The sequence below is a fragment of the Prionailurus bengalensis genome, chromosome D1, assembly GCF_016509475.1.
Source record: "Prionailurus bengalensis isolate Pbe53 chromosome D1, Fcat_Pben_1.1_paternal_pri, whole genome shotgun sequence".
NCBI classification, from domain to species: Eukaryota; Metazoa; Chordata; class Mammalia; order Carnivora; family Felidae; genus Prionailurus; species Prionailurus bengalensis.
The window spans coordinates 114610918-114634487 of NC_057346.1; the positions used below are offsets into that span (position 1 = coordinate 114610918).

At 68.8% G+C, this 23570-nt stretch overlaps 2 protein-coding genes across 2 annotated transcripts; both read right to left on the minus strand.

Moving 5' to 3' along the window:
- Positions 1-5329: 5329 nt before the first annotated feature.
- On the minus strand, positions 5330-7882 carry TNNI2 (troponin I2, fast skeletal type). The gene is made up of 8 exons (XM_043582039.1): positions 7784-7882; positions 7123-7152; positions 6932-6938; positions 6393-6434; positions 6169-6297; positions 5952-6041; positions 5647-5823; positions 5330-5516 (listed from the first exon to the last, which is right to left on the minus strand). Exons 2-8 carry the CDS (start codon positions 7128-7130, stop codon positions 5421-5423), a joined length of 549 nt encoding a protein of 182 aa, XP_043437974.1. The 5' UTR covers positions 7131-7152; positions 7784-7882; the 3' UTR covers positions 5330-5420.
- Positions 7883-9208: 1326 nt separating this feature from the next.
- Positions 9209-14822, minus strand: SYT8 (synaptotagmin 8). The gene is made up of 9 exons (XM_043582040.1): positions 14260-14822; positions 11355-11465; positions 11085-11251; positions 10625-10723; positions 10331-10498; positions 10085-10252; positions 9879-9984; positions 9648-9781; positions 9209-9534 (listed from the first exon to the last, which is right to left on the minus strand). The coding sequence occupies exons 2-9, from the start codon at positions 11446-11448 to the stop codon at positions 9301-9303; spliced, it is 1170 nt and encodes a 389-aa protein (XP_043437975.1). The 5' UTR covers positions 11449-11465; positions 14260-14822; the 3' UTR covers positions 9209-9300.
- Positions 14823-23570: the final 8748 nt, after the last annotated feature.

Below are 23570 nucleotides of genomic sequence, written 5' to 3' on the forward strand. Positions count from 1 at the left end.
GCGGGCAAAGTGACCTCAAAGGCCCAGGTGGGACGGGTTCCCCAGGGAAGACAGTGTCAGGACCACACGCTCAAGTGACATGGAGTGACAGGATGCTGGAGAGGGGCTGGGAGGACGGACGGAGTGAGTGAGCAGGAGAGGTCAGGAATGGAGAAGCCGTCTACACGCAGGGCAGGGCAGGCCAGAAAGGACAGCTGGTTGGTCAGAATCGGGGAGCTGGCGGAGCGCAGGGGTGTGTGAGGAGGCCCGCGGAGGCCTGAGCTCAGGGGGAGGGAGTGCCAGCACGTGCCAGCGCCCAGGGCCGGAGCAGTGTGGGCAGAGGATTGGGGGCGAGCCGTGTGGGGCAGTGGGAAGGGTGCTCTGAGAGTTCAGGAGGGGACACTGAGCATGAGAGGACAGGGTGGGCTGGAGAGGGTCGTGGGCTCAGCCGTATCCCTATGAGCTCGGGCCTGGGAGCAGGGCCGCACAGGAGACGGGGCCTTGTAGGTGATCAAGGTAACACGGGGCCACGGGGGTGGGCCCTGGTCCCGTGTGACCGGGGTCCTTGCAAGAAGAGGGGATCGGGACGCAGACACGCACAGAGGGACGACCCCGCGAGGACACAGGGGGAGGACGGCCGGCCACACACAGGAGAGGGGCCTCGGGGGGACCCGGCCCCGCCCACGCCTGGACCTCGGGCTCCGGCCGCCAGGATGGGGGACGGTGACCGTCTGCGGTGTGAGCCCCGGGTGTGGGCCTCCCTCGTGCGGCCCCAGGACACTGACGCAGGGACCTGTTGCTCAGGAAAGCGGGGCAGCTGCTGTAACAAACAGCCCCGGGGGCTCCGCCCTCGCTCCGCCCAACTCTGGGGCCGCGGTGTTGGGGAGGGGTCTCCGCAGCTGTCCCAGGACGCCAGGCTTCTCCTCCCTGAGGGCCTCAGAGTCCCCGGCTGGCGCTCCATGCCCAGCGGCAGGGGAGGGGCCGGGAGACCGTGAGGAGGGCTGGGGGGCCAGGGGCCCGGCTGGATGCACACGCGCCACCGAGAGCTCAGCGTCAGGGCGTCACCGGTCCTCAAGCTGCACGCCCGGGAGGGAGAGGCAGCAGTGTCCTGGCAGCCGGCAGGTCTTGCGTCAGCCCCCTATGAGCCCTGGGGTGAGACAGTGAGAAGCTGGGGTGCCCAGGATGCGCTGGGGGTCCAGATGGTGTGGTCAACACGCTCAGGCAGGGAGCAGGGAGGGTCGGAACGGGAGAGGATTCCGGATGTGGAGTCCCCGGGCTGGAGGCCGGGCGGGAAAGCCAAGCAAAGGTGTCCGGGGGTGGTGGTGTAGACGCGCTGAGCGCCCACGGGTGGGGGCGGGTCGATGTCCCTCCGCCCCAGCGTCCCGGGGGCGTCCACAGACGTTTGGGGGGTGTGCCGTGGGGGGTGCGGGGGCAGCTCTGTCCGCCTCCCCCCATCGCAAGGAGCTGGGTCCTGGAGTCCCGGCATGAGGATCGTGAGGAAGAGGTAGGCGCAGGTGCGGCCTGGGGGCAGGAGGGGACAGGGAGTCTGAAAGGCAGCCGGGGGCGGACAGGCTGGAGGGACCCCAGGGGAAGATGGGTAGACAGGCGGGTGAGGAGGGGCCACTGGCCATCCGGGGGGTTCCCTTATTCCATTTCATAGTCGGGAAAGGCCCCGGGGAGGAAGGTGAGAGCCTGGTGCTGGGGCCTCTGGTTTGGGTGACGTGGGCCCAGGTCACTGGGGGTCCTGGAAGGGCCTGGTGGGGCGGCTGGGAGGTGGGCCGGTACCGGTCTGCACCTGGAGTTGCCAGCAACCCCCTCCAGAGCGAGGGGGGGTGGTGCGGGGCAGGAGGGCCCCCTCCCCGAGGCCGGTCTGGAGGGGCTCAGAGGTGGAGGGTCCCGGGGGACCGAGGTGGGCACTGCGGGGAGAAGCTATCTGGATGGAGGGTCTCCCGTGGGCCGGGCCCCCTCCCAGCAAGGACGTTGGTGATGGGCGTGGCTAGGAGATGGGGGGGCAGGGGGTGCCCAAAGTCCCGTCCCCACCCGACGGCCTCCCTCCCCTCTAGTGATGGCCGTCTAGGCCCAGACGTGCCGGGCCCTGGGGCCTGACGGATCATGGAGGTCTTCCTGGAGGAAGTGACTTGAGGGAAACTGAAGGTCGGGGGGTGGGGGGCGCGGGCAGCCGAGGGACAGCCCAGACATGCTTCCAGCCCAGTACTGAGGCAGGTGTGACATATGTGAGGCTGGGGGACACGTGCTGGTCTCTCCCCATCCAGCCATCCAGTGAGGTGGGCATTCTCTTCTCCCATTATAGTCGGGGAAACTGAGTCCCAGCAGCCGGCCAGGAGGTGTCAGGGAGGCAGAAACAGAACAGCAGAGGACCCGGAGGCCTCACAAAGGACAAAGGCAGGTCTGGACCCAGAGAGCTGGTGCTCAGGGACCAAAGAGGAGACAGGTCACAGGGGCAAGGCTGGCCGGGGAGAGGGGTGGGCCTCAGCAGGGGATGCTTGCTCACAGAGGAACTCTGGGCCCAGGGCCCCACTCGGGCTTCCCCTTGGCCAGCAGGGCAGGGGTGGAGGGGAGGTCCCTCTGAGTCTGGGCCAGTCGCATCAACTGGGAAGCCCCTGGACCACACCCGTCCCAGCCCTTCCGGCTCCACCCACTTCCAGGTTCCCCAACGTGGCACCGCCCACTCTTCCCTGCCTCCTCGGGCCAAGGCGGCTCGCCCTCACGCACCCTCCCACCACCTCATCCTGGGGTGGGGGGGCAGTGTCCCCCCAGGCCCACCCTGCGGTCCCTGCCCAGCCCCGGGAGGGGTGCGGGGTCCCCCAGGCCCGCCCTGTGGTCCCTGCCCAGCCCCGGGAGGGGTGTGGGGGTCCCCCGGGCCCGCCCAGCAGTCCCTGGCCGGCCCCGGGAGGGGTGCGGGGTCCCCCAGGCCCGCCCTGTGCCCCCAGTGCTCACCCCACCTGTCCACGCCCATGTCTCCACATCCAACACCTGGTCCACGCATCTTGGTGGATTCCACCTCATCTGTTTTCATGGTTGCTCGGAATTTTATTGTTTTGATGGTCAAGGAAAAGTTTAACTTTGGAGAAATTATTTCAAACTTACAGAAAGGTTTCAAGGGTGACGATACACAGAACACGGGCACATCCGCCCCCCCTCAGCTCCTCGGCCCCGAAAGACCAAGGGGGCCTGCTTCCTGGAGACCCCCCCCCCCCACCGCACACCTGCCGGTCTGCATCCTTGCGACCTGCTCCCTGAGTTATTTTGCTGTATGTGGATTTGTCTGGCCCACCTCTTTGCTTCCCGGCTCATCTGTGGGGCTGCTCTCCCATCCCTGGCTCAGCGCCTCCTCCAGGAAGCCCTCTGTGGAGGATGGTGTCGAGGATGGGGAGAGAGCTGTGGGCACGAACCTGCCTCACACAGGCGCACACAAGCCCACCTGCACGCGCACCAGCCTTGCCCCCGCCCCACGCCCTCCTGCCCTTGACCTCCTGGGCTGCCTGCCATGCTCCCCCTCCTCACCTCTCCCGGCTGAGGTCCTCTGGGGCTTCCTGGGGCTTCATCCACACCCCGACCTCCAGCATCACCGACATGGCAGGCCACGGCCGCCGTACCTTTGGCGCCCTGCTCCTCGCTTCCGGGGTCCTTCCCGGGCAGCATCCGGCCCGGGCCTCCAGGAGCAGCGTTCTCTTCCCCTCCCCTGCCTGCCCATTGTTGGGGATCCCCCAACACTCATTTCTGAGGATGCCCGGACCCCCATCCCCAGCCCAGACCCCTGCGTCCAGCAAACCCACAGCTGAGAGCCGGCCCCTCATTTGCTCAGAGCCTCCTCCCTGGGGAGCAGCCCCCCCACCCCGCCTGTTCCCATCCCCCTCGGGGACTCTGTCTCTTAAGTATCTCCCACCCCTCTCCCCTCCCTCCCTCCCGGGGGGATGGCAGTGGTTCCTGTGCCCTCCCCCACTCCAGCCTCACTCCTGGACTGCCTGTTCTCCACCCGTGGAGCTCTTTCTAGAATGCAGAGCCCCCTCTGTGTGCCGGGTGCTGGGCCGGCCACAGGCTTCACGGACATCCCCGTCCGAGGCTGTGTGTCTTTTGGGGGACACCAGGACAGCCCGGCCGCGTGCGGAGAGGGCGCGTGGGGCTAGCTGTGATGTTTGCTCCTTGTCCCGTTTGCCTGTTGTAACGAACACCCACGAATCTTCTTCTGAGCCCGAGTCACGGCATCTGTCCCTGCGTGGCCCCTCCCATCACCCTCCCACCCAGGGGATCACTACCTGGGACTGTGTGTTTGACATTTCCTTGACTAAAAAAAACCTAAAAAAACCCATCATTTCTCCACATGGTGAGTCTTCCCAAACCAGGATGTTGAGTCTCGGGGGAGCCGGGTGTCCCTGCCTCCCGACAGGCCTCCTGGTAGGCAGGGCCCCCGGACAGCTGCCCAGGTCACTCTGTCAGGTGTGCGGTGGGGCGCTGCCCCTATCGCTCTATCCGGCCACCGAAACTGTTCTTTGAATTCACTGCCTGCCTTGCCCACTCTCAGCTCTGCGTGGGGAGTGCCTTGGCCCCCAACATCCTGCCGGAGCTGGAGCTGGGGGCCGTGCACGGGTGTCCGAGCTGGGAGGGCCTTCAGGGAGCTCCCCCAAGGGCAGAGTGGGTGGCCTGGCCTCCCCGGGCATCTCTCCTGGGTACCCCTCCAAATATTCGGGTGTTCAGACCTTGGCGGGTCACCGTGTCACTCCCCACAGAGGAGGTGGGACAGCGGTGGCCTTGCCGTGACCGTCCTATTCAGGGCCTGTCAGGGACGGCCTCCTTTGACGTTGTGAGGTGGGCTAAGGCCTTTGTTGGGGGGGGGGCAGATGCAGAGTGAGTCCTGTCGCCGGGCCTGCCGTGGAGCCAGGTGGGCCTGCCATCAGCCCCCAGGTGGGAGCATGGACCCCAGCCCCAGTGCGTCCCTGCTGGACGGGCACGAGCCACCCCGGGAGGGCTGTCTGAGCCGGGACTGTGCCCACGAGCCCCCCGTGGGAGGGATGGGGGGCCGCCCACGTCGCGTGGAATCATGCCACACAGAGGGTCCCTGGGCCTGGCAGGCCCCCTGATGATGCCATGCAAACGGACACATGATCTCTCCTCCGCCACCGTGGCTCCGACGTGGCCCAGGCCATCTGCCCCCAAGCCCTCCCGGGGCGGGCGAGTCCAGGGCAGCTCTTGGGGAACAGCGGGGACGGACCGCTCACCACTGACCACACCAACCCACCCTGGGCCAGCACCCCCCGCACACAACAGTCTGCTGGGCGCCCGAGGCGGTCGGTGGGCAGTGAGGCTGCGCAGGACCAGACCAGACCAGCCATGGGGATTGGAATCCTTTATTGAGCACTTAGACGAGCCCCATCCTCCCTCACTGCGCCGGGAGCTCCGGGCCCTGGTGGGGCACCAGCGGCCTAGGACTCGGACTCGAACATCTTCTTCCTGCCCTCCATGCCAGACTTCTCCTCGATGTTCTTCCGCCAGTCGCCCACGTCGCGCAGGTCCCGCTCCTGGGGACGGGCCAGGACAGGGCTCAGGAGGAGGCTGTGCGTCACCCCTTAGCCTCCCTGTCGCCCCCCCCCCCACCGGTCGAGCCCCCCCGCAGACACCCCGGGGGCCTGGGGCCGGGCTGCCACGTACCTTCTCGGTGTCCTCCTTCTTGACCTGCTTCAGGTTGGCCCGAAGGTCCATGCACACCTTGTGCTTGGAGCCCAGCAGCGCCTTGAGCATGGCGTCAGCCGACATGCGCACCCGTCTCAGCGGGGGCCTCTTGAACTTGCCTCTCAGGTCGAACAGCTTCTGGTTCATGTCCTCCAGCTGCCGGCGGCGGCGGGGAAGGGCTGGGTGGGCGCCCGTGCTGGCCAGGCCCCCCGCCCCCTCCCGGCCAGGGTGCCCCTCGCCGCGTCCCCCCCCCCCCCCCCCCCCCCCCCGCACCGGCCGCTCACCTCCTTGCTGCTCTTCTGGACCCTTATTTCCATGTCATACTTCTCCTCCTCGGCCGCGTCGATCTTGGCGTGCAGCTGCTTGCAGAGCTCCTGGGGGCGGGGGCAGCGGGTGGGCGGGCCGCTGCCCCCCCACCCCCGACCTCCGCCTGCCCTGCCCCCTCTCTTGACCGGTGGGGAGACCGAGGCAGCAGGCAGGGGCGCCGCCAGGGCAGGGTACCTGCACTTCAGACATGGAGCCGGGGACGTGCAGTGGGGGGCAGTGCTCAGACAGGTAGTTCTGCTTCTCAGTCTCACGGCGACTCTCCTCCTTCTCCAGCTCGGTGGCCGCGATCTGGAGCATCACACTCTGCAGGGGGCGGGGTGGGGGGCAGGCCAGTGAGGGGCTGTGGGGGCCTCGCCCCGCGCAGACCCCGGGACGGCCCTCTCTGGGCCAGCGCCTACCTTCAGGTGCTGTCTCCGGGCCGTGATGGCCCTGTTGCGTTTCTGTGGGGCAAGGGGGAGGGGGCAGAGTCAGGGCCAGCCCAGGCCCCAGCACCGCCATATCCCCTCCCGCTCAGCCCGCCCCAGGCCGGTGGGCCCTGTCTAGGAGGCAGCTGGACACCGGGGCTCCCGGTGGGGGGGGCCGGGCCCAGGACACCTGTACCCAGGTGGCAGGCCGGGTTCAAAGGTTAAGGGGAGGGGAGAAGTGGGAGGTGCGGGGCATCCCTACAGGGCCAAGGCTGTGGTGGGGGGGGTGGGGCGGGGGGGGTGGCAATCGGGAATAAGAAGCGATTCTGGTGACCTGGCCACAGCCTCACTTCCCCTGCCCCACGAGGCACTGGCAGCCACTTCCTGTTTTCGCCCCTGTCCTGGTGGCTGGGTGGGGCTCGTTCGTGGGGGGAGGGCTGGGCAGCTTCCCTCGAGCTCTGACCTTTGACCTATCCCAAGTAGGGGGTCCCATCCCCTCTGTGTCTCATGCCCCCCCCCAAGTAGGTACTCACCTCCTCACTGTCCCGAGAGTGCAGGTGGGATGGGGAGAGAGAAGACAGAGGTCAGGGCGTGGATGAGGCAGCGTGGGGGCAGGTGGGATGGGAGGGGGCCAGGATGGGGGCTGGGGCTCTGTGGAGACCCCCCCACCCCGTGGTGGGGGAGGGCAGGGGTGGCAGGGGCCCTGGGCTTGGATGGCACTTACTCCCCCATCCTGAAGTCCTGGGCTTAGAGCCTGTGGGAGAGAAAAGGCCGAGGTGTGAGGGCGGTGGCTCCTGTCCTGCCGTGGACACCGGCTGCCCAGGTTGGGGGTGGGGGGGTGGGGGTGGGGGCAGGCCTCACACCAAGCCTGCCCGTTGCCCTGCCCCCACTCCGACCTCCTTGAGGCTCTGTCTTGGAATTGCCAGGGTGAGAAGAGGAGAAAGTGTTCCCAGAATGTCCCAGGCAGGCAGGGCCCGGAGTGGCCGCAGCTGTCCCTGAGGGAGGGGTGGGACGGGCCAGCGCAGGTGGCCACCAGAGCCATACAGCTAATTTTAGCTCTGCTCCTTCGGCTTTGGGCCCAAGTGCATGCGAGAAACCACTCCCCGCTTTGGCCTGGGGTCCCTCGACCCGTCAGATCTCCTGGTGCCCCACCCAAGAGTGAGGCCTGCTGATGGGGGGGGGGGGGGGGCGGGCGTCTGCGACCCCTGCCGCCCCCAGGCCGTCCCCCGACGCATCTCCGGCTCACGCCCCACACCATGCAAGCCCCCGAGAGAGAGGGCTGCTGGAGGCGGCCCCCAGCCCCCAGGCCCCCACGCAGGGACCTCATCCTGCAAACAAGCTCCAGAAGTGACTGTCCTGGCCTCTGCCGGCCGGGCTGGCCTCACCTAGTGTCTGAGCAGCAGCGTGAGGAGCGAGGTCAGGCCGCAGCGGCAAGTTGGGCTGGTGGGCCCAGGGGGAGGGGTATAAATGGCCTCCCCCAGGCTGGGCCCCTGCTCAGAAAGGGCATGGAGCCCTCCTCAGACCAATGGGGGCACAGGGGCCTCCCCACCTGCCCAGGCCGCCTGGCCCGGCCCAGCCGCGTGCTGTCATCCAGTCCAAGAAGTCTTGGCGGTGGTGGGGGGGGCGGGGGGGTTGTGCACCGAGGTTGGGTTGCTCTATTTAGAGCTCAGTGACGAGTTCGAGAAGCCTCCCTTGTTCTTGCAAGGAGCCTGTGGTCAGCTGTACTTGGCCTCGCCGGGCCACCTCGGGGCACACGGCTCGAGGTCAGCTGAGGGGTCACTCTGGTCCTAAGTCAGGGTCCACACTGCGGTTTCCCCACGGTTTCCCCCGGGCGGCAGGTTTCCTGGAGGGAGCAGTGCCCTGCATCTCACTGCTGCCTCCCGGCCGGGCCGGGCATCTCAGGCCCGAGCTGGCCACATCCCTCCCTTTCCCCAAGGCCCAGACCCCCAAACACGGCCTTGCGGCAGTGGCCAGGGCCCTCTGGGTGGGGGCTGCCCTCCCCTAGGTGGGATCCCACCCTCCCTCCTGGGAGAAGAAGGGAGGGCGCCTGGACGTGCAGCCGGCCGGCCGGAACACCCTGCCCTGGGGTGGTTCCTGGCTCATTCGAACGCGTCCTTCAACCCGTGGATGGTGACACCACCGCCTGGGAACCTCTCCCTGACCCGAGGGGGCCTGGGGCCCCCCGCCGGCTGCCCGGGACTGAGCCCCCTCCCCCCGCCCCACACTGCCCGGGCCCCCCACCCAGCAGAGACATCCGGAGGAGCATGACTTGGCATCCTCTGCGCTGGGGGTGCGTGGCCCCAGGCCTGCCGGCCTCACGGGCCACAGGGAGGGTCAGGGAGCTAAAGCCATCCAGATGCGTGGGGGTTAGTGCTGCACTCCTGGCCGGGGCTGAGCCCCCGAAGGCCGGAGGAGGCTTCCGAAGGTATCTACTGCCCCCTGCCGTCTGGAAGAGGCGGCCCTACAGCGGCCTTTGGAAGGTTTGGGGCCCTGTGCGGTGGCGGGGGGGGGGGGGGGGGGCGCGAAGCAGGCCCCCCCCAGGTTGGAGTCCTTTCCCTCCACCATCACCACCCCCCACATGCCTCCTCATCACCCACACTGTCCCCACGGGGCCGGCTCCAGCCTACCTCCCACCACGCTGTCCCTGCAGCCCCACTGACAGAGAGGGCTCCCTACCTTTCCACACCGTCCCCGTGGGGCCTGGAGGGGACCCCTTCACCCCCCGAGGCCTCGGGTCCTTTCCCCACAGCGGTGACGGCGGAACCCCTGCCCCGACCGTGTCCCCGAGGGCTCAGGAAAGACACAGCAGGGCAACGGGAGGAGGCGTTTATTAGTGGTCCCGCGGGGCGGCCTGGACAGGCGCCCACACCGCAGCCTGGGAGGCCGAGGCCCGAGGGCGCTTTCAGGAGCCAGGCAAGGGCAGGTGCAGGCGGGGCTTCAGGGCCAGGGCTCCGTCCACCTCCCCGGCGGGCCGCAGGCGGTGCCACTGGGCAACAGGCCGCCGGGCGTGGGCCAGCATGTCGGCCCAGTGCTGCAGGGCCTGACCCGAGGCCCGCGCGCCCAGCAGCACCTTGCCCACGGGCTCGGCCCGGAAGTGTGGGCCCCGGGCCCAGACGGCCAGCACCAGATCCACGCTCTGGGCGAGGCGGGCAGAAGGGCAGGGAGGGAGAGAAAGACAGGGGTCAGCTTGGCCCCAAGGGTGGGCCCGCCCCCGCCCGCCCCGCCCGCCCCTTTCTCCAGGCAGCCCACCTGGACCTGGCTGAAAGGCACGAGGAAGGTGAAGGCCTCGTTGAAGGAGGGGGCGGCCGTGCCCTTCCGAGCCGAGGTCTTTCTCTTCTTCCACTTCCTCTGGTTCAGCATGAGCTGGACCTTCACGTAGGGGTCTGGGCAGGCAGAAGGGGTCAGAAGCCCTCCGGGGTCCCAGGGCCAAGCACAGGGCTCCCTCTCTCTCCATGTGGAAGGGGCAGGGAGGGCTCTCACCTGCCAGTCCCGGGCTCAGGCCTCGGGCCTCCAGCACGACGACGGTCAGCCGGCCCGAGCCGGGCACGTACCGGAGCGAGAGGCACAGCTCACCCGAACGCTCGGGCTGCGGGCAGCGAGATAGGGGGCCTCGGTCTCCACCGCCCCCCGACCCCCGGGGCACCCCGGGCAGGGCCAGGCCAGAGTCCGGCAGTCCCTGGGCTCACCTCGGTGGTGCCCGGCGGGCCCAGCTGGTACCACTGCTCTAGGACGTGCTGCGGGTCCACGGTGCCCAGCGGCAGGCTGAGCTCAGCCAGCGGCTCGTGGGCAGAGAACCGCCTGAAGCTTAGCACCTGCACCCGCAGGGCGGTCCGAGCCAGCTCGCGCTGCGGCACCTGCAGGAGAGCGTGTGAGCGGGCCCCCTCGCCCCGGCCCCGGCCCCCCGCGCCTCCTCCACCCCGGCCCAGACGCACGTGGAAGCAGCAGGTCTCGTGGAACGTGGGGCACAGCGTGCCACGGTGCACCCTGGTCTCGTGCGTGTGTCCCGCCCCCGTGGAGAGGCTGACGCGGGCGTAGGGGTCTGCCGTGCCGCCCGGGCCCCCGGCCCTCAGGTCTGCGGCCTGCTTGAGGCCCACCTGGATCTGGGAGCCAGGGGCTGCTCAGCCGGGGGCCGTCCCCGGGCGGCCCCGCGCCCAGCGCCCACCTGGCACCCTTCTCCCCTCCACACACCCCGCGGACCCTCTGGGTCTGCAAAGGGGGCCCCTCACCTCCTGGCTTCCAAAGTCATACCCCAGGGAGAGCAGCAGGCGTCCCCAGTGCCGGGGGCCCCCGGGGGCAGACTCCGAGCTCTCCACGTCCGGCTGCACCTGGGGCGGGTGGGGATAGGAGGCGGGGGCTGCTGGGACCGGGCCTCCCGGGCCCCAGCCCCAGGGCTGCGGTCCACGCACCTACCTCCAGACCAGGCCACAGAAGGGCTCATATCCTCGGTTCTGTGGCACAGGCCTTAACTGATGTGCCTCCCCCACATCCGTTCTTGCAGCACTGCCCTCCTCAAGGACCTTCCGTGGCTCCCCATGGCCCGACCCCTGGGGCCGGCGCTCGGGGCCTCCCTCCTACACTGCCTTCCTCTCGCCTCTGCTCATCACTTCCCCCGGCCGGGAGGGTCCTCCCTGCCTGGGCCTTGAGCCGCCCTCTGGGACTGAGCAGCCCGCAGCTGGTGCTCCTCACCAGGTGGATGCTGGTGGTGCCCTGAGGGCCGCCCAGGCCCACAGCCTCCTGGCCCCTGGGCTTCTTCCTGCAGCCCTGGCAGCAGCAGCAACAGGCGACACAGAGGAGGCAGGACACGGCGAGGACGCCGGCAGCCACCGCGACGGCCGTGAGCGCCCAGCTGGGCCCTGGGGGAGGGCGCAGAAAGGGGCCTGAGGTGCATCCGTGGACAGCAGCTGCCCCCACCGGGCCCGCCATCCCCACTCCCCTGCTGGGCATCCCGCAGCTCACAGGGGAGCCTGGCGACGAGGTCCGGAATGAGCCCGGGTACAGTTGTGGTGCCCGCCGGGGCCAGGGTGCTGTGGGCGTCTGGGGGGCGCCCCATCTCCCCTTCCTGCTGGCCTGGAGCAGAGCGCCCGGGTGGCCGGGTCACGCCCGGGGACGGCCCTGCGGCCCCCAGCCCCACTGCCCCATCTGCCCAGCAGCATCAGCCCAGGGTTTGCCTGGGCAAGGAGGCAGCCTGGGGTGGCCGGGGGCAAGGGCTCTGAGTGGAGCCAAGGGAGGGAGGCCCCGGCCAGACGGCCGGCTCAGCAGACACAGGCCCAGCCTCCTGGCCGCCTCCCCAGCCCCCAGCCCCCAGCCCAGCAGGCCAGGCCTTCCTCATTGCAGAGCCTCTTCCTCCAGGAAGCCCCCTCCCTCCAGGCCTCTCTCCCCTGGGCCCTGGGATCTGCCTGGGGGCTGTCGCTGGGGTCCCGGTTCACCCCCGCCCTGACCTCAGGCCTGCCACGGTTCTCCGTGGCACACAGGTGGAGCCTGTTCACACATGCGGGGCGGCGGGGTGGGGGGGGGCCTCCGGCCCGGGAAGTGACCTGGGAGCGTGGGGGTGGGGGCTCTGAGGGACCGGGGCTCTGTTGAGGTCATGGGGGCAAGCAGGGGGAGCGGTGGGGGTCGACTGCTGGGGGGAGCTGGTCCGAGCAAGCCCGGGCTGGAGATGCGTTCCTGGCCTGGGCGCCACGCCAGCCACGCCTGGGGAGAAGGGTGAGGTGGGGGCAGGCAGGGACAGGGTGAAGCTGGGAGAGGCCAGAACATTCCTTGCAAACTGACTCAGCAGCCGCTGCCCGGACCTGCCCACCTGCCGACCTGCCACCCTTCTTGCTGGTGGGAGGGGGGTGGGCCTGGTGTAGCCTCCCTGCCAGGGGCCTGGGGTGGGAGCACGCCCACGTCAGGGACGTGGGGCTCTGAGCTGGGGGCCGGTGCCACGACGGGGTGTCCTGGGACCCCAGACCCACGGAAGTCTCTCTCTGGCTCAGCTCCTCCCCCCCCCCACCCCCCCGGGGAGCGCTGGTGGCCAAAGTCACGGTTCTGGCCACCAGGGACCTCCTCCTGTTTGTGCACAAGAGCCAGGCGGGGCCACCCCCTCCAGGAATCACCAGGCACCCGGCCTGGATCTCCTCGCTCCTGCACGGCACCCAGGCCTCACTCCCAGAACCACCCTTCCGTGTGCTGTGGACAGAGCCTCTGCTCGAAGAGGCGGGGAAGCACCCAGACCCCAGGTGGCCCGGCCCCCAGGCCCGGCTCTGTCACCCCTGCAGGGGCTGTGTGCATGCTGTCCCCGCGAGGCCTCTCACAGACCCGTAGGCGAAGGGAGAGGAGCAGGGGCCCAGGCCCGTGGAGCCACGGCACCAAGAAGGGACGTGGAGGCAGGTCCCGCACGCACAGGGAAGGGCCCCGGGCCTGGTCCAACGCCCGCCGTCGCGCTCTGGAAATTGTAACCGTTTTGAACAAGGGGCTGCAAGTTTTCTGCACGGGCCCCACCGAGCATGGAGACGGGTGTGGCCGGGGGCCCCTCGGGTGAGCCCCTGCCGTGGAAGCTCACAGGTGTCCGGGCCCCATGTCCCCTGAAGGACACTCCCAGGTCTGCTCGATGGCCTGAGGGCTTCCGGGGGGTCGGAGCCCCCAGCTCCCCGGGAGCCAACCTTCCGGAAACGCCAGGGCCTGTGGGTGTTCTGGGATTGGAACAGCTCCACTGGAGGTGTTTATGGTGGAGAATCCCGGCGCGTGCGTGCCCGTGTGTGCGCACACCTGCGGGTGTAGGTGTGTGCGTGTGCCCCTCCCCCCACCCCTGCACGGGGGCGGGGGTGGGCACCGACGCACAAGTACTGCTCGCCTGGCAGGATTCCTGGGCCGGCCTGGGGAAGGTTGACCCCAGGACCGCAGGAGATGCCCAGGGTCCTAGAGGGTCCCAGGACCCTGGGCAGGCTGGCCACAAGGGCTGCAGGACCCCAAGGCCTGGGAGAGGCACAGGGTCCCTCAGGACCGCACAGGGTCCCTCAGGACCGCCAGGCCCCCGTGGTGGTGCAGGTTCAGGCAGGCGCGCTGCCACCAGGTGGCGCCGGCCGCTCCGCTGGACCCAGCCGGCAGGTCTGGCTTCTGGGAAAGTGCCCGGGAACCCCAGGGGGGGCAGATACCCGAGGGCGACTCTTGGGGGCCATGGGAGGGCTGTCCGGCTCTCCTACCCCAGCGCCCTCCGCCGCCCTCCAGGCCCGGAGCCACCTCCGGGAGGGGCCTTCCCGCCTACAGCCCAGGAGGCCCAAGGTCCCTCCCGGGTTCCGGCCCTGCTCTCTCTTCTGGGACCCGGCGGGGAAAAGCCTCTCTAGTGCTAAGGCTCTTTTTCCCCAGGAAGGGGGCTGGGCATCCTTCCTAAGTGGAGTCCCTGTCCCGGCCACCCGCTGTGGGACACGCCCTCCCGCCGCTGCGCAGATCCAGCCTCGTGGCCACCTGCGTGTGCGGACCCAGCTTGGCTCCCACTGCTCTGTGCTGACGCTCGACGTTCCTTCCATGCCACCCCACCCTACTCGCCCTTCCAGGCCTGTGTGAGCCCCACCTCCTCCAGGAAGCCCTCCCCGTGACTCCCCACCCTCCGACCACCTGACCCGCCAGGCCGTTTGTGCTGGGTCCACGTTGCCTCTCCCGCTCGGGAGCCCCGACTCTGCCGGGCGGAGGGACCCACGTCAGCCTGGGGCTGGGCACCCATGGAAGTCAGGCCAACCGCTGCCCCCCACCAACAGCCCAGCTGGCATTGTTTGTACTGTGGGAGGGAGCAAGTCTCCCCCTCGGGAAGAGCAGGGCTCCCCCAGATGTTGTTGGGGTGACAGTCACCACCCGCCCCCTCCGCCCCGGTGTAGAAAATTCTCACCTGCTGCCTGAACTTCCTGCGGCCGGCCCGGCCTCCAGGCCTCCTCTCTACCTAGCACACGCAAGGACTGTGAGCTCGGAGCCGTGGCCAGGCCTCCAGTGAATGAGAGAGTCTGCCGGGTGGGGGAGGGATGGGAGAGGCAGGGCTCCGGGGAGCCCCACCTCAAGGCCGGAACTGCTGGCCCTTAGGAATCAGGGAACTCCCTTGGGAGGAGGGTCCCCCCTGAGACCCAGGTACCAGGCGTCCAGGCTCCGGGCCACCTCCAGGGGTCCCTCCAGGGGACGCGGGGGCATTTCTGGTCCTCTGGAGGCCTGGCAATAAGGGGTTGACCGCCCACCTGGGCTGAACACCGGGCAGCGGGAGGGAGGGACGGCCGGACCCGGTCTGAGAAGGTTCTGCACCCCGAGGAGGGTGTCCTGAGCCCCAGGAACGTCTGGGTCTGGAGGAGCACAGCTTTCTGGTGGTGCCGGAAAAGGCACAAGGCCACAACCCGGCCAGAACCGCGCGGCTCGTGCTGGGCAGGGCTGGCCCGGATGCACTGTCAGGTGGGCAAGCCGTCACCAGGCGACTATCTGGGTCTGCCTTGCCGTGCTGACGCCTGGGCTTCTGGACGTCACTCCATCCATGCCTGTGCCCCTGGCGAGGCTGGCCTGTCCCCAGAGCTCTGGGTTTCTGTTGGACCAGCCCCCCGCCCCCGCCGCCACCCCCAGCTCCTGCTTTGACAGGGCCAGCGGGGCCTGTGACCTCAGCGCCCTCTCTGCTCTGGCCAGCTCAGGTCCCTCCCCGGGCCCGGCCCTGAGTGGCCCTTCCAGGCCAGGGTGACTCTCTGAACCCACTCCTGCCCACGGCCAGACATAGAGCTGGTTAATGCTTAACAGGAGAGCCGGTGGCACGGGGGCCGCCGGCAGGACTGGTCAGGCCGGACTTCCGGGAGGCTCGGCCCCCGGCTCCGAGGTCGCTCGGGAGACACTGCAGGTGGGGGGCGGGCTCGCGTGTGTGTGTGTGGACCTGCCGGTCACGCGCGGCTCTGGGAACGCGTCTCCCCCCCCCCCCCCGTCCAGGGGCTCGGCGCTTTCTCCTGGTCCTACCCAGCGATGGGGATTTGGGAGAAGCGGCTGACACCTCGGGGCCACGGGAGCAGGCCGTTGGGGGGCAGGCAGGCGCCCGTGCTCCGGGGGAAAAAGCAAGGCCGGCCGCACGTGCCGTGGGGCCCCGGTGTGGAGTGCGCACATGTGCCCCGTGCGCGGCTCCCCCCCCAGCCCCACTGTAGGGCCTTTGTGCCTGTCCCAGGACACGGGCGCCTCCACGGCGAGACGGGCGTCTGAGCGTCCAGGGCAGGAAGGGGAAAACCAAACAGAGCTGGCAGCCCCCGGCCGGCCCTGCGGCCCCCGAGACGGCGGCTTGGCAGCCGACAGCCGCACGGAGACCCTGGCGGGGCTCCTGGACGGGGGTGCTTCCTTTGAGGTTGCCTGGGGAATGTTTGAGGTTGGAACTCAGGGCGAACGCTGGCTCGGGGTGGCCGGGAGCTGCTGGCACAGAAGCGTGAGACGTGCCAGGACAGCACGCGTGCACCCTGCCCGCGCTGACCCCGGCCGCCGCCCCCCGTTCCCGCGGGCCCCGCGCGCTCACCTTGCCCCAGCCCTGTGACCCACGCCGCCTCTGCCCCCTTCCTCTGGGAGTCTGTGGGCTGCCTGGATTTCTGGGGGTGTGACTCCCACTCTGGACGGTCTGGGTGGATATTCCCCGTTCGCCTGGACGCTCAGGGGACACCCACTTCCGCGGCTGACTGCGAGCACGGCTTGTAATCCAGCTCCCAGGTCCAAAAACCGGGATTCTCCGTGACCCGGGCCCTGGGGGCCCCTCCTGGGACCCTGGCGGCCAAGGTCCGGTGGGCCCCCTTCTCCTGCTCACCGGTTGGCCCCGTGGGCACCTGAGTCCTGCACTGACATGTCTCCCGTGGGCCTGAGTGCTGGGCCAGGCCCCCCCGGTGGCCTCGTTCCTGTGGCTCGGACGCCCTGTGCTCGGTCCACCCCTACCTGCGCATATCACCCTCGTCTGTGGTCGTGTGCGCCATTCATCTGTGTGCTGGGCCCGTCCAGGTGTCTGGGACACCTGTCCTAGGCCTCCCGCGAGCTCAGAATGCTGGGGTCATGCCTGGGGTCTTGAACCCCATTACAGAGCATGTGGAAGCTGAACCCCATCATTCTGAGTGTCTGGGTTCTGAACCCCGTTCACTGCAGTGTACGGGTCCTGTGCCCCATGAGCCTGAGTGGGTCCGGAACCCTGTTGGTCGGGGCGCCTGGGCTCCCGTACCCTCCTCTGCCCAAGAGCCGAACTGCCCACCCCACGTCTACAGCCTGGTGGCCGGTCACGGAAAACTCGTGGATTCTGCTCTGGAGGCTCTGTGGGCCGTAGCCCGTTCCCTGGGGCCTCGGGGTGACTCCTATACCTGCCCGCCCTCTGGGCCTCTCTGTAGCCCGAGGGGGTACACCCCTCAGCCCGGAAAACTAAGGACCCGGAGCCCCACTCGTGCCTCACCTGGGCGCCTCGGGCCCCAGGCCCGTAACACCTGCTCTTGAGAGCCGGGTCCCGGGAGGTGGCGGCCCCCTGCCCCTGCCTGCGAGTCTGACGGCCCCCTCTGGGTTCCCGCAGCTGGCGCCTCCCCGCCCCGCTTCTGCGTGGCTCTGAGCGACTGGTTTGTCCTGCCGTCAGCTCACCTGAGGGCTGAGAGATCCTCCCTCGTTCACCTGAACGGATGGGGGCCGGGGTCCTACCGCCCCGAATCTCCGGATTCCACCACCCTCCTCTGAATTAGGGTCCGGCCCTCTATTCCCCCTTCTTCCTAGTGTGGCCACACCGTTCACGTGAAGGCTTGGGCCCCGGGGACCCACGGCTCTGAGTCTCTGAGTGTCCGCACAGCCTGTGCCCCACTCCCCCAAACATCTCAGTGACCTGTCAGTGACCTGAAAGTACTGTGCCCCCAGTTTCCAGGGCCCCTGGGCCGCCCACCCCCAGCCCTGGGCATCGGCGAGCCGGCTCCCGCCCGGCACGACTGAAGTCGTCAGGATCTCGGGCGGCCTAGCCCCCAGCACCCGCCGCTCACGTAGGCCTGAGGTGTCTCTGGACGTCTGATGCCCGGTCAGGGGCGTCTGGCCCGGGGGAGCCCGTCCAGGCCTGTCCCGGCGTCTCTGTGCCGGGCTGGTGCTCGGTCCACACGGGCTGCTCCCTGCCATCTAAACGCCAGTGCCCCTCCCTTGGGGGTCTGAAGCCCCCACACTGCCCGGAACGTCTGAGGGATGTGACCCCGCATCACGGAGGGTCTGGGACCTGCACCCCGTGACGGTGCACAGACACATCCAGGAGCCTGGAGACGCCCTGATGGTGAGCGCCTGCTTGCTCACCGGGGTGTGCTGACTGCAGGTTCGCACCCCCCTCCCGAGGGCCCGCACCCCACGCGCTCTTGCCCCGGTCCCCTTTCGCCAGGGCTTTTCGCAGCGTGTGCTCTCAGCGGCGGCACCCCACACCTCCCAGAGGCCCTGCCAGCCGGTTCCAAGTTCCACCGCGTCTTTGGACGCCTGGGGCCCATTCACGGCTGTCCGGCCTGTGTGAGCCCATTCATCTTGTCCCAGCGCCTGTGTGCTCTATTCATGCGTGGCTCTGGGCAGACTGCACCCCGTCCGCCCACGTCTCAAAGACAGGCTGTGCTTTGTCGCCTCTGTTCCAGGAACAGCTGTCCTGCAGCCAGCAGGCACATTCCGGGCTTTGGCTGGATGCCAATGCAAACCCTGGCATCGCTGGCCGGGCGGCGAGCGGGGGCAGGGGTGGGGAGTGACCGTGCGGAGGGGAGAGCGGGGACCCCACGGTTGGGGAGCACGCGATCAAAGCCTTCCGTACACGGCGCATGTCCTGGACAGGCTGCCAGCAGGAGTGGCTGGGCACACGTTCTAGACCCCTCCACCGCGTCTGCCGTTTCCCGCCGGGAAGGGGGCGGGGGGCAGCCCGTCTGCAGGGATTTGTTCGCCTCGGCTTGGGGCAGCGTCCGGGGTCGCAGGCCAGGGGGAGGGGCGGAGGCTGCTCGGGGGGCACCGCAGACCCCTGTCCCCTGGGTGCCGGGGGGCCCACGGGAGGATGGGCCCTTTGCTCACGCCCCCTCCCCATCGGCCCCTTTTGGGGCTGGCCTCGCTCTGCCCCCATTGTCTCCCTGCCTGTGTCAGGAGAATGAGGGGGTTGTGCATGTGACCCGTCTTGCCCGGGGGGGTCCTGGGTGTCACAAAGCTGTCCGGCTTCCCAGCGGTTCCCCGGTGAGCCGGGACCCAGACGTGCCCCTTTTCCGGGGCACGCAGGCTCCCTGGGTGTCAGCGAGGGGTGCGAGGGGGTCTGTCCAGACGTTCTGGTCTGGGTTCCCGGGGTGGCTTGTATTCTCCGGGGTATCTCTGGGTGGGCCTGCCCAGTGGGGTCCCCTCTCTTAGCACCCCACAGGCCCAGTGCTCCCCCCACCCAGGTTGGAGTGTCCCCGCCTTGCTGTCCTCGCCTGCCTCGTTCAGTCTCTGGGGCCCTGGAATCGCCTGGACCCTGGGCCTGCCCCTTCCCGCTGCCTTGGAGCACGAGGCCTGACCACCGGCCCTGCTCCCACCGCCACTGCGGCCCCCTAGCCTCCCCCAGGTGTGTGGCAGGCCGACCCAGGTTTCTGGCAAGATGCACAGGAGACCACTCGCAAACAGGCGTGGGAGGTGGCGGGGGTGGGGAACTTTGGGCCATGCTGCCCTGAGCGAGGGGGGGGGGCCCGGGAGGGTATGTGGCCAGGTCCTGGCCGCCTCTCGGGGTCCGGACACGTGTCGGGTGGGGACAACGACCACACACCCCGCAGAAAGTCCACCAGGTGTAGACCCCGGGCGAGGGTTGTGATGCCTCATAACACACTCAGGAGCGGGCGGGGCCGCCCGCAGGTCCCCACCCCCGCCGTGGTCCCTGTGCAGCCCCGGCCGACGCTCAGGTTGGGGCGTCCGTGAGGCGTGTCCGGGGCTCCCTGGCCTCCCTCGCGGCGTGCAGCTGGCGGTCTGCAGGTGGCCGCCAGAAGTGCTGGCCGGCCCAGGACCCTCCCCGCAGGTACCCTCTCCTGGGCCTTTGCCAGCCTCCCAGCTGTCACCCCCAGGGCAGCCGGGGGGCCCCTGGATAACGCAGGCCCCCTCAGCGTGCCCTGCCTGGGAGGTCGGGCCAGGGCCGAGGTGGCGGGGTGGCCGGGGCAGGGCCGGATCAGTCAGGTTCCAAGCTCCCCCTGCTGTCCGCTGGCCGCTCCTGGAGGCGGCCTGACCTCCGGCTCCCGCCCGACCCTCCCTGCCCGCCCAGCCTGGCTCCGCCTGCCGCCCGGCCCGGGCCCAGCCGCCCTGGCAGGCGTTTGGGCGCCCCCTTCCGTGCACACGCCTCTCGCTGGCCCCTGCAGCACAGGCCGCTGCCTGACCCTCCCAGAGGCCCGTCCCAGGGCCCCTCCCCACGGAATCACCGTTCGGGGACCCTCTTCCTGGATCGCAGCCCCGTCCTGGGGTCCGGTCTGACCAGAGGCCTGCCCAACCGGCCTTCACCCTGCGACCCCTCCTGCCCCCAGACGAGCTCGAGGCAGGACACGGGAAAGCTGGGTCATCTCGAAATGGGGTTTGATTTCCTGACCTCAGGCCTTCTGCCCAGCACCCCCACTTCCCGCCCCAGCCAGAGGGCCACCTGAAGTCCTGGCTATGGAGGCGTCAAAGGCCACGGATAGAGTCGCTGTGTGGTTGGCAGAGAAAGAGCAAGGAAACAGGGAGACACAGGGACCTCGCCCGGCACCCAGGCCCTGGGGCAGGCCAGGCCAGGCCATCAGCTCACAGACAGAGGAGCAGCTCCTGGGCGGGGGTGCGGGGGGGGTGCAGGTGGGGCCCGAAGATGGCAGAGGACAGTGGTGAGGTGGCCAGAGGGGACAGGGCAGGGGCGGGCCGCCTGGGGAGGGTGGTGGTCTCAGCCGCGGGGACAGAGGGAAGGAGCTCCAGCCCACACGCAGGATGTGCCCAGACAGGGGCCTCGGAGCCCGCGGACCCCTCCCAGGACACACAGGTGACTCCCCTCACCTGTGCGCAGGGGTGCACATGCCCTCAGGCACGCTTGCTCTCGGCAGGAGCTGACCCGCAGGAGGCCGTGCCAGTGCCCCGGCATCCCCACAGAAGGCTCGTCTCCCTGCCCTCGCGCCGTCCCGGCACATGAGCCTGCTCTGGGGGTGGGGGGATGGAGTCCCGGTCCCACAAAGCCCACCAGCTCCTGCCCGCTGGACGGTCACACACGGACCTCTGCAGGTGCTGCCCTGGCCCGGGAGCAGATGGCTCTCCCGCCGGGGTGCGATCGGGCACGGGCCGGGCTGCCTCCACAGCACGTGGGGTCTCATGTGGCCAGCGGCCAACTCCACATGTCCAGGCCATGTCTACAGGCCCGGAGCCTTCGCTGGTCCGGGGTGGGGGGCACTTCTAGCTCCTAAGCTGGCCTCCCGGCCCCACCCCCGGCCTCTAGCAGCCCCTCGGCCTCTCTTTCGTCTCTGCCCTCCCCTGAACTGGACCCAGCCAGGAGCAAGAGACCGCCACGCCGGCCCTCTTCCTGACCTTGGGGAAAGGGACTCCCCAGGTCCAAGCAGGCCCACTCCACACTGCAGCTTGTCAACTCCCAGAGCTGGGACTCAGGGGCACCGAACCAGGCCCACACGACGGCAGATCAGGGGCTCAGGGCACCCGTGCACACCCAGGGGGGCTGCGTCTGTTGTGGGGGTGGTGCTGGGGGCGGGGGCAGGGTTCCACCCGCACAGCCCTTTCCCCGCCGGGGGCCGGTTCCTGCGGAGGCCGTGTGTCCCAGGACGGGGACCTCAGAGAACGGGCACCGGCCTCGAGGGGCTGACCTCAGACCCCACCTGCTGCGGCCCCCTCCACTTGCTTCCCCAGTCTGGCCCCCCCTCCGCCCTCAGCCCCGTGTCTGACTCCCTGCGGCCCTGACCCGGTGCAGGAGGGCCCGACTCCTGAGGTCGGAGAAGTCTTGGAGACATGAGGCCCGGAGGACCAGCCAGGGTGGACATGCCCGAGGCCAGCTCGGGGGTGGCGTGTGGGTGCCGGTCCGGGAGCTCCGTGGTCCACGGCCCAGCAGTTCTCCCGGGAGACTTTGGCCACGGGGAGCGGGGGTCCCTGAAGCCCCCGCTCCCCCACGGCCTTACTGGGTGGCGGGACCTTGTGTGCTGAAGGGACCGGACACCGGGGCCCCCTCAGGCCAGCCCGGCTGCAGGGCAGAATGGGGTGTGGGCCCGAGGGCCAGGCAGGTGACCCGGGAGCACCACTGACCAGCCAGAGACTCCGGGCCGCCCGGCGAGAGACAAAGCAGAAGAAGTATGAAGCCTGGGGGACGCGCGGGGATGGGGCCGTGGAAGCTGGTGCCCAGGGGCCACAGCAGCTCCACCCACAGGCCAGGCTCTAACGTCCACACCTGGTGACCCTGGTGGGATGTGACAAGACCCCACAAGGGTCCAGGCCAGTCCCTGGAAGAGCAGAGGACGCCGGAGGCCAGAGCCCCGGGGCTGAGCCTGCTTCTGCCCCCAGCGCCGGACGGAGCAGCGCCTGCCCCAGGAGCCTGGGGGGCCAACCACACGGGCCCCCAGTGATGGTCACTGACACGCCCCTGCTGGTGGGTCTGCTGCTGCCGTTGTGGGACCCGCTCCCACCTCTTGCCCTGGGGCCCCGTGTCCAGGGTGTCTGCGGTGAGCTCCAGGACCCCCCGTGGGCATCCCTGGGGATGGGAGCAGCGTCCCCTGGGGCCATGTGGAGAGAAGGGCCCCTGAGGCACACACTGGCTCCCACTCACAAACACTTGGTGGTCCGAGGGAGCTCGCGGCCGTCCTGTCCAGGCGCGGCCCCCCTCGCGAGCCCCTGTTTCCCTGGGTCCTCTAACGGATGGGCCAGACTCCCCACATACTCCCAGAGCCTCCACCAGTCCCCCGCCGGCCCGTTGGGGACCTTATGCTGCAGTCGGAACGTGGGTATTCGCTATCCCTGTGCTGGGGGGATCTCGCACACGGACCACAGCACGGAGAACGCCAGGATTCTCACCCACATCCAGCCGCCATCACCAAGTGGCCAGTCTGGTCCCAGCCGTGCCCCTCCACTCACTGTCCAGACGACTCTCGGGCAAGCCCCGGACACGCACCCCCGCAGACAGGTGACTCTCCGTCGACCTCCTACCATCACCCCATCCGGAAAGCGCACCGGCAATGCTCGTGTATCGTCACATTTTCCCGACCGCCTCACGGACGGGTTTGGGGTGGTTTCTTCACATCCAGACCCCCACAGAACTCACACGGCCCTGCGGGCTACATCCCCGAAGCTCCCCGTTCATCAGGAAGCACCCCCCTGGAATCAGTCAGTTGCGAGAACAAGGTTCCCACATTCCGGATTTTATGGATCATGCCGCATCCTGTCTTCTACACTCTATCCCTCGTTGGACCTGATTGGTTTGAGGTCAAGTTTGTCGGCAAGACAGCTTCAGAGGTGAAGGCACCTGAGCGCTGATGGGTCCCCTCCTATGAGACTGGCCGGCGGGTAGCAGGTGGGGCGCGGCCAGCTAGAGCCACCTGCCGTCAGGCTCCCCATCTTCAGTCGTCATGGTTTTTGCAGCTGCTGGTGACACTTCCTGGAATGGGGGTCAGCAAACCATAGCAGCCACGGGCCAAATCCTGCTCACCGCTGTTTTTGCAAATAAAGTTTTATTAGAACACGGCCCCCTGCATTCCTTCCCACACCATCTGTGGCTTCTTTCGTGGTACAGTGGCAGCGGTGGGCTGAGTTCTCAGATCTCCCCCCGCCCCCTGCCGCCCCACTGCCCAGTTTTCCTGCCCTAATTCCCAGAACGGTGCGTAAATACCCAACGATATCGCTCCTGTGTCTGTGTTCTGTTTCTCGGCAAGAGGATTTTGTAGACCTAATTCAGGCCACCCGTCGGTTTGACTTTAAAATAGATTCCCCGGGTGGGCTCAACCTAATCACACAAGGTCTTCCAAAGCGGCTGGTGTCAGAAGAGGACATCAGAGCAGTTCACGGTGAGAGACTTCACGTGGGTGGGGGGGCTTTTCTGGGGCCGAGCGAGGCCCTCACTCACAGCCAGCCGGCAGGCGGCACCCTCGGTCCTGCACCTACAAGGGGCTGAATGCCACCAACAGCCTGGCGGGGCCCAGCGGGGGTTCTCACCGGATTCTGCAGGGAGCGGCCCACCTTGTTTCCAACCCGTGAGGCCCCGAAGCAGAGATCCCTGCAGAACCA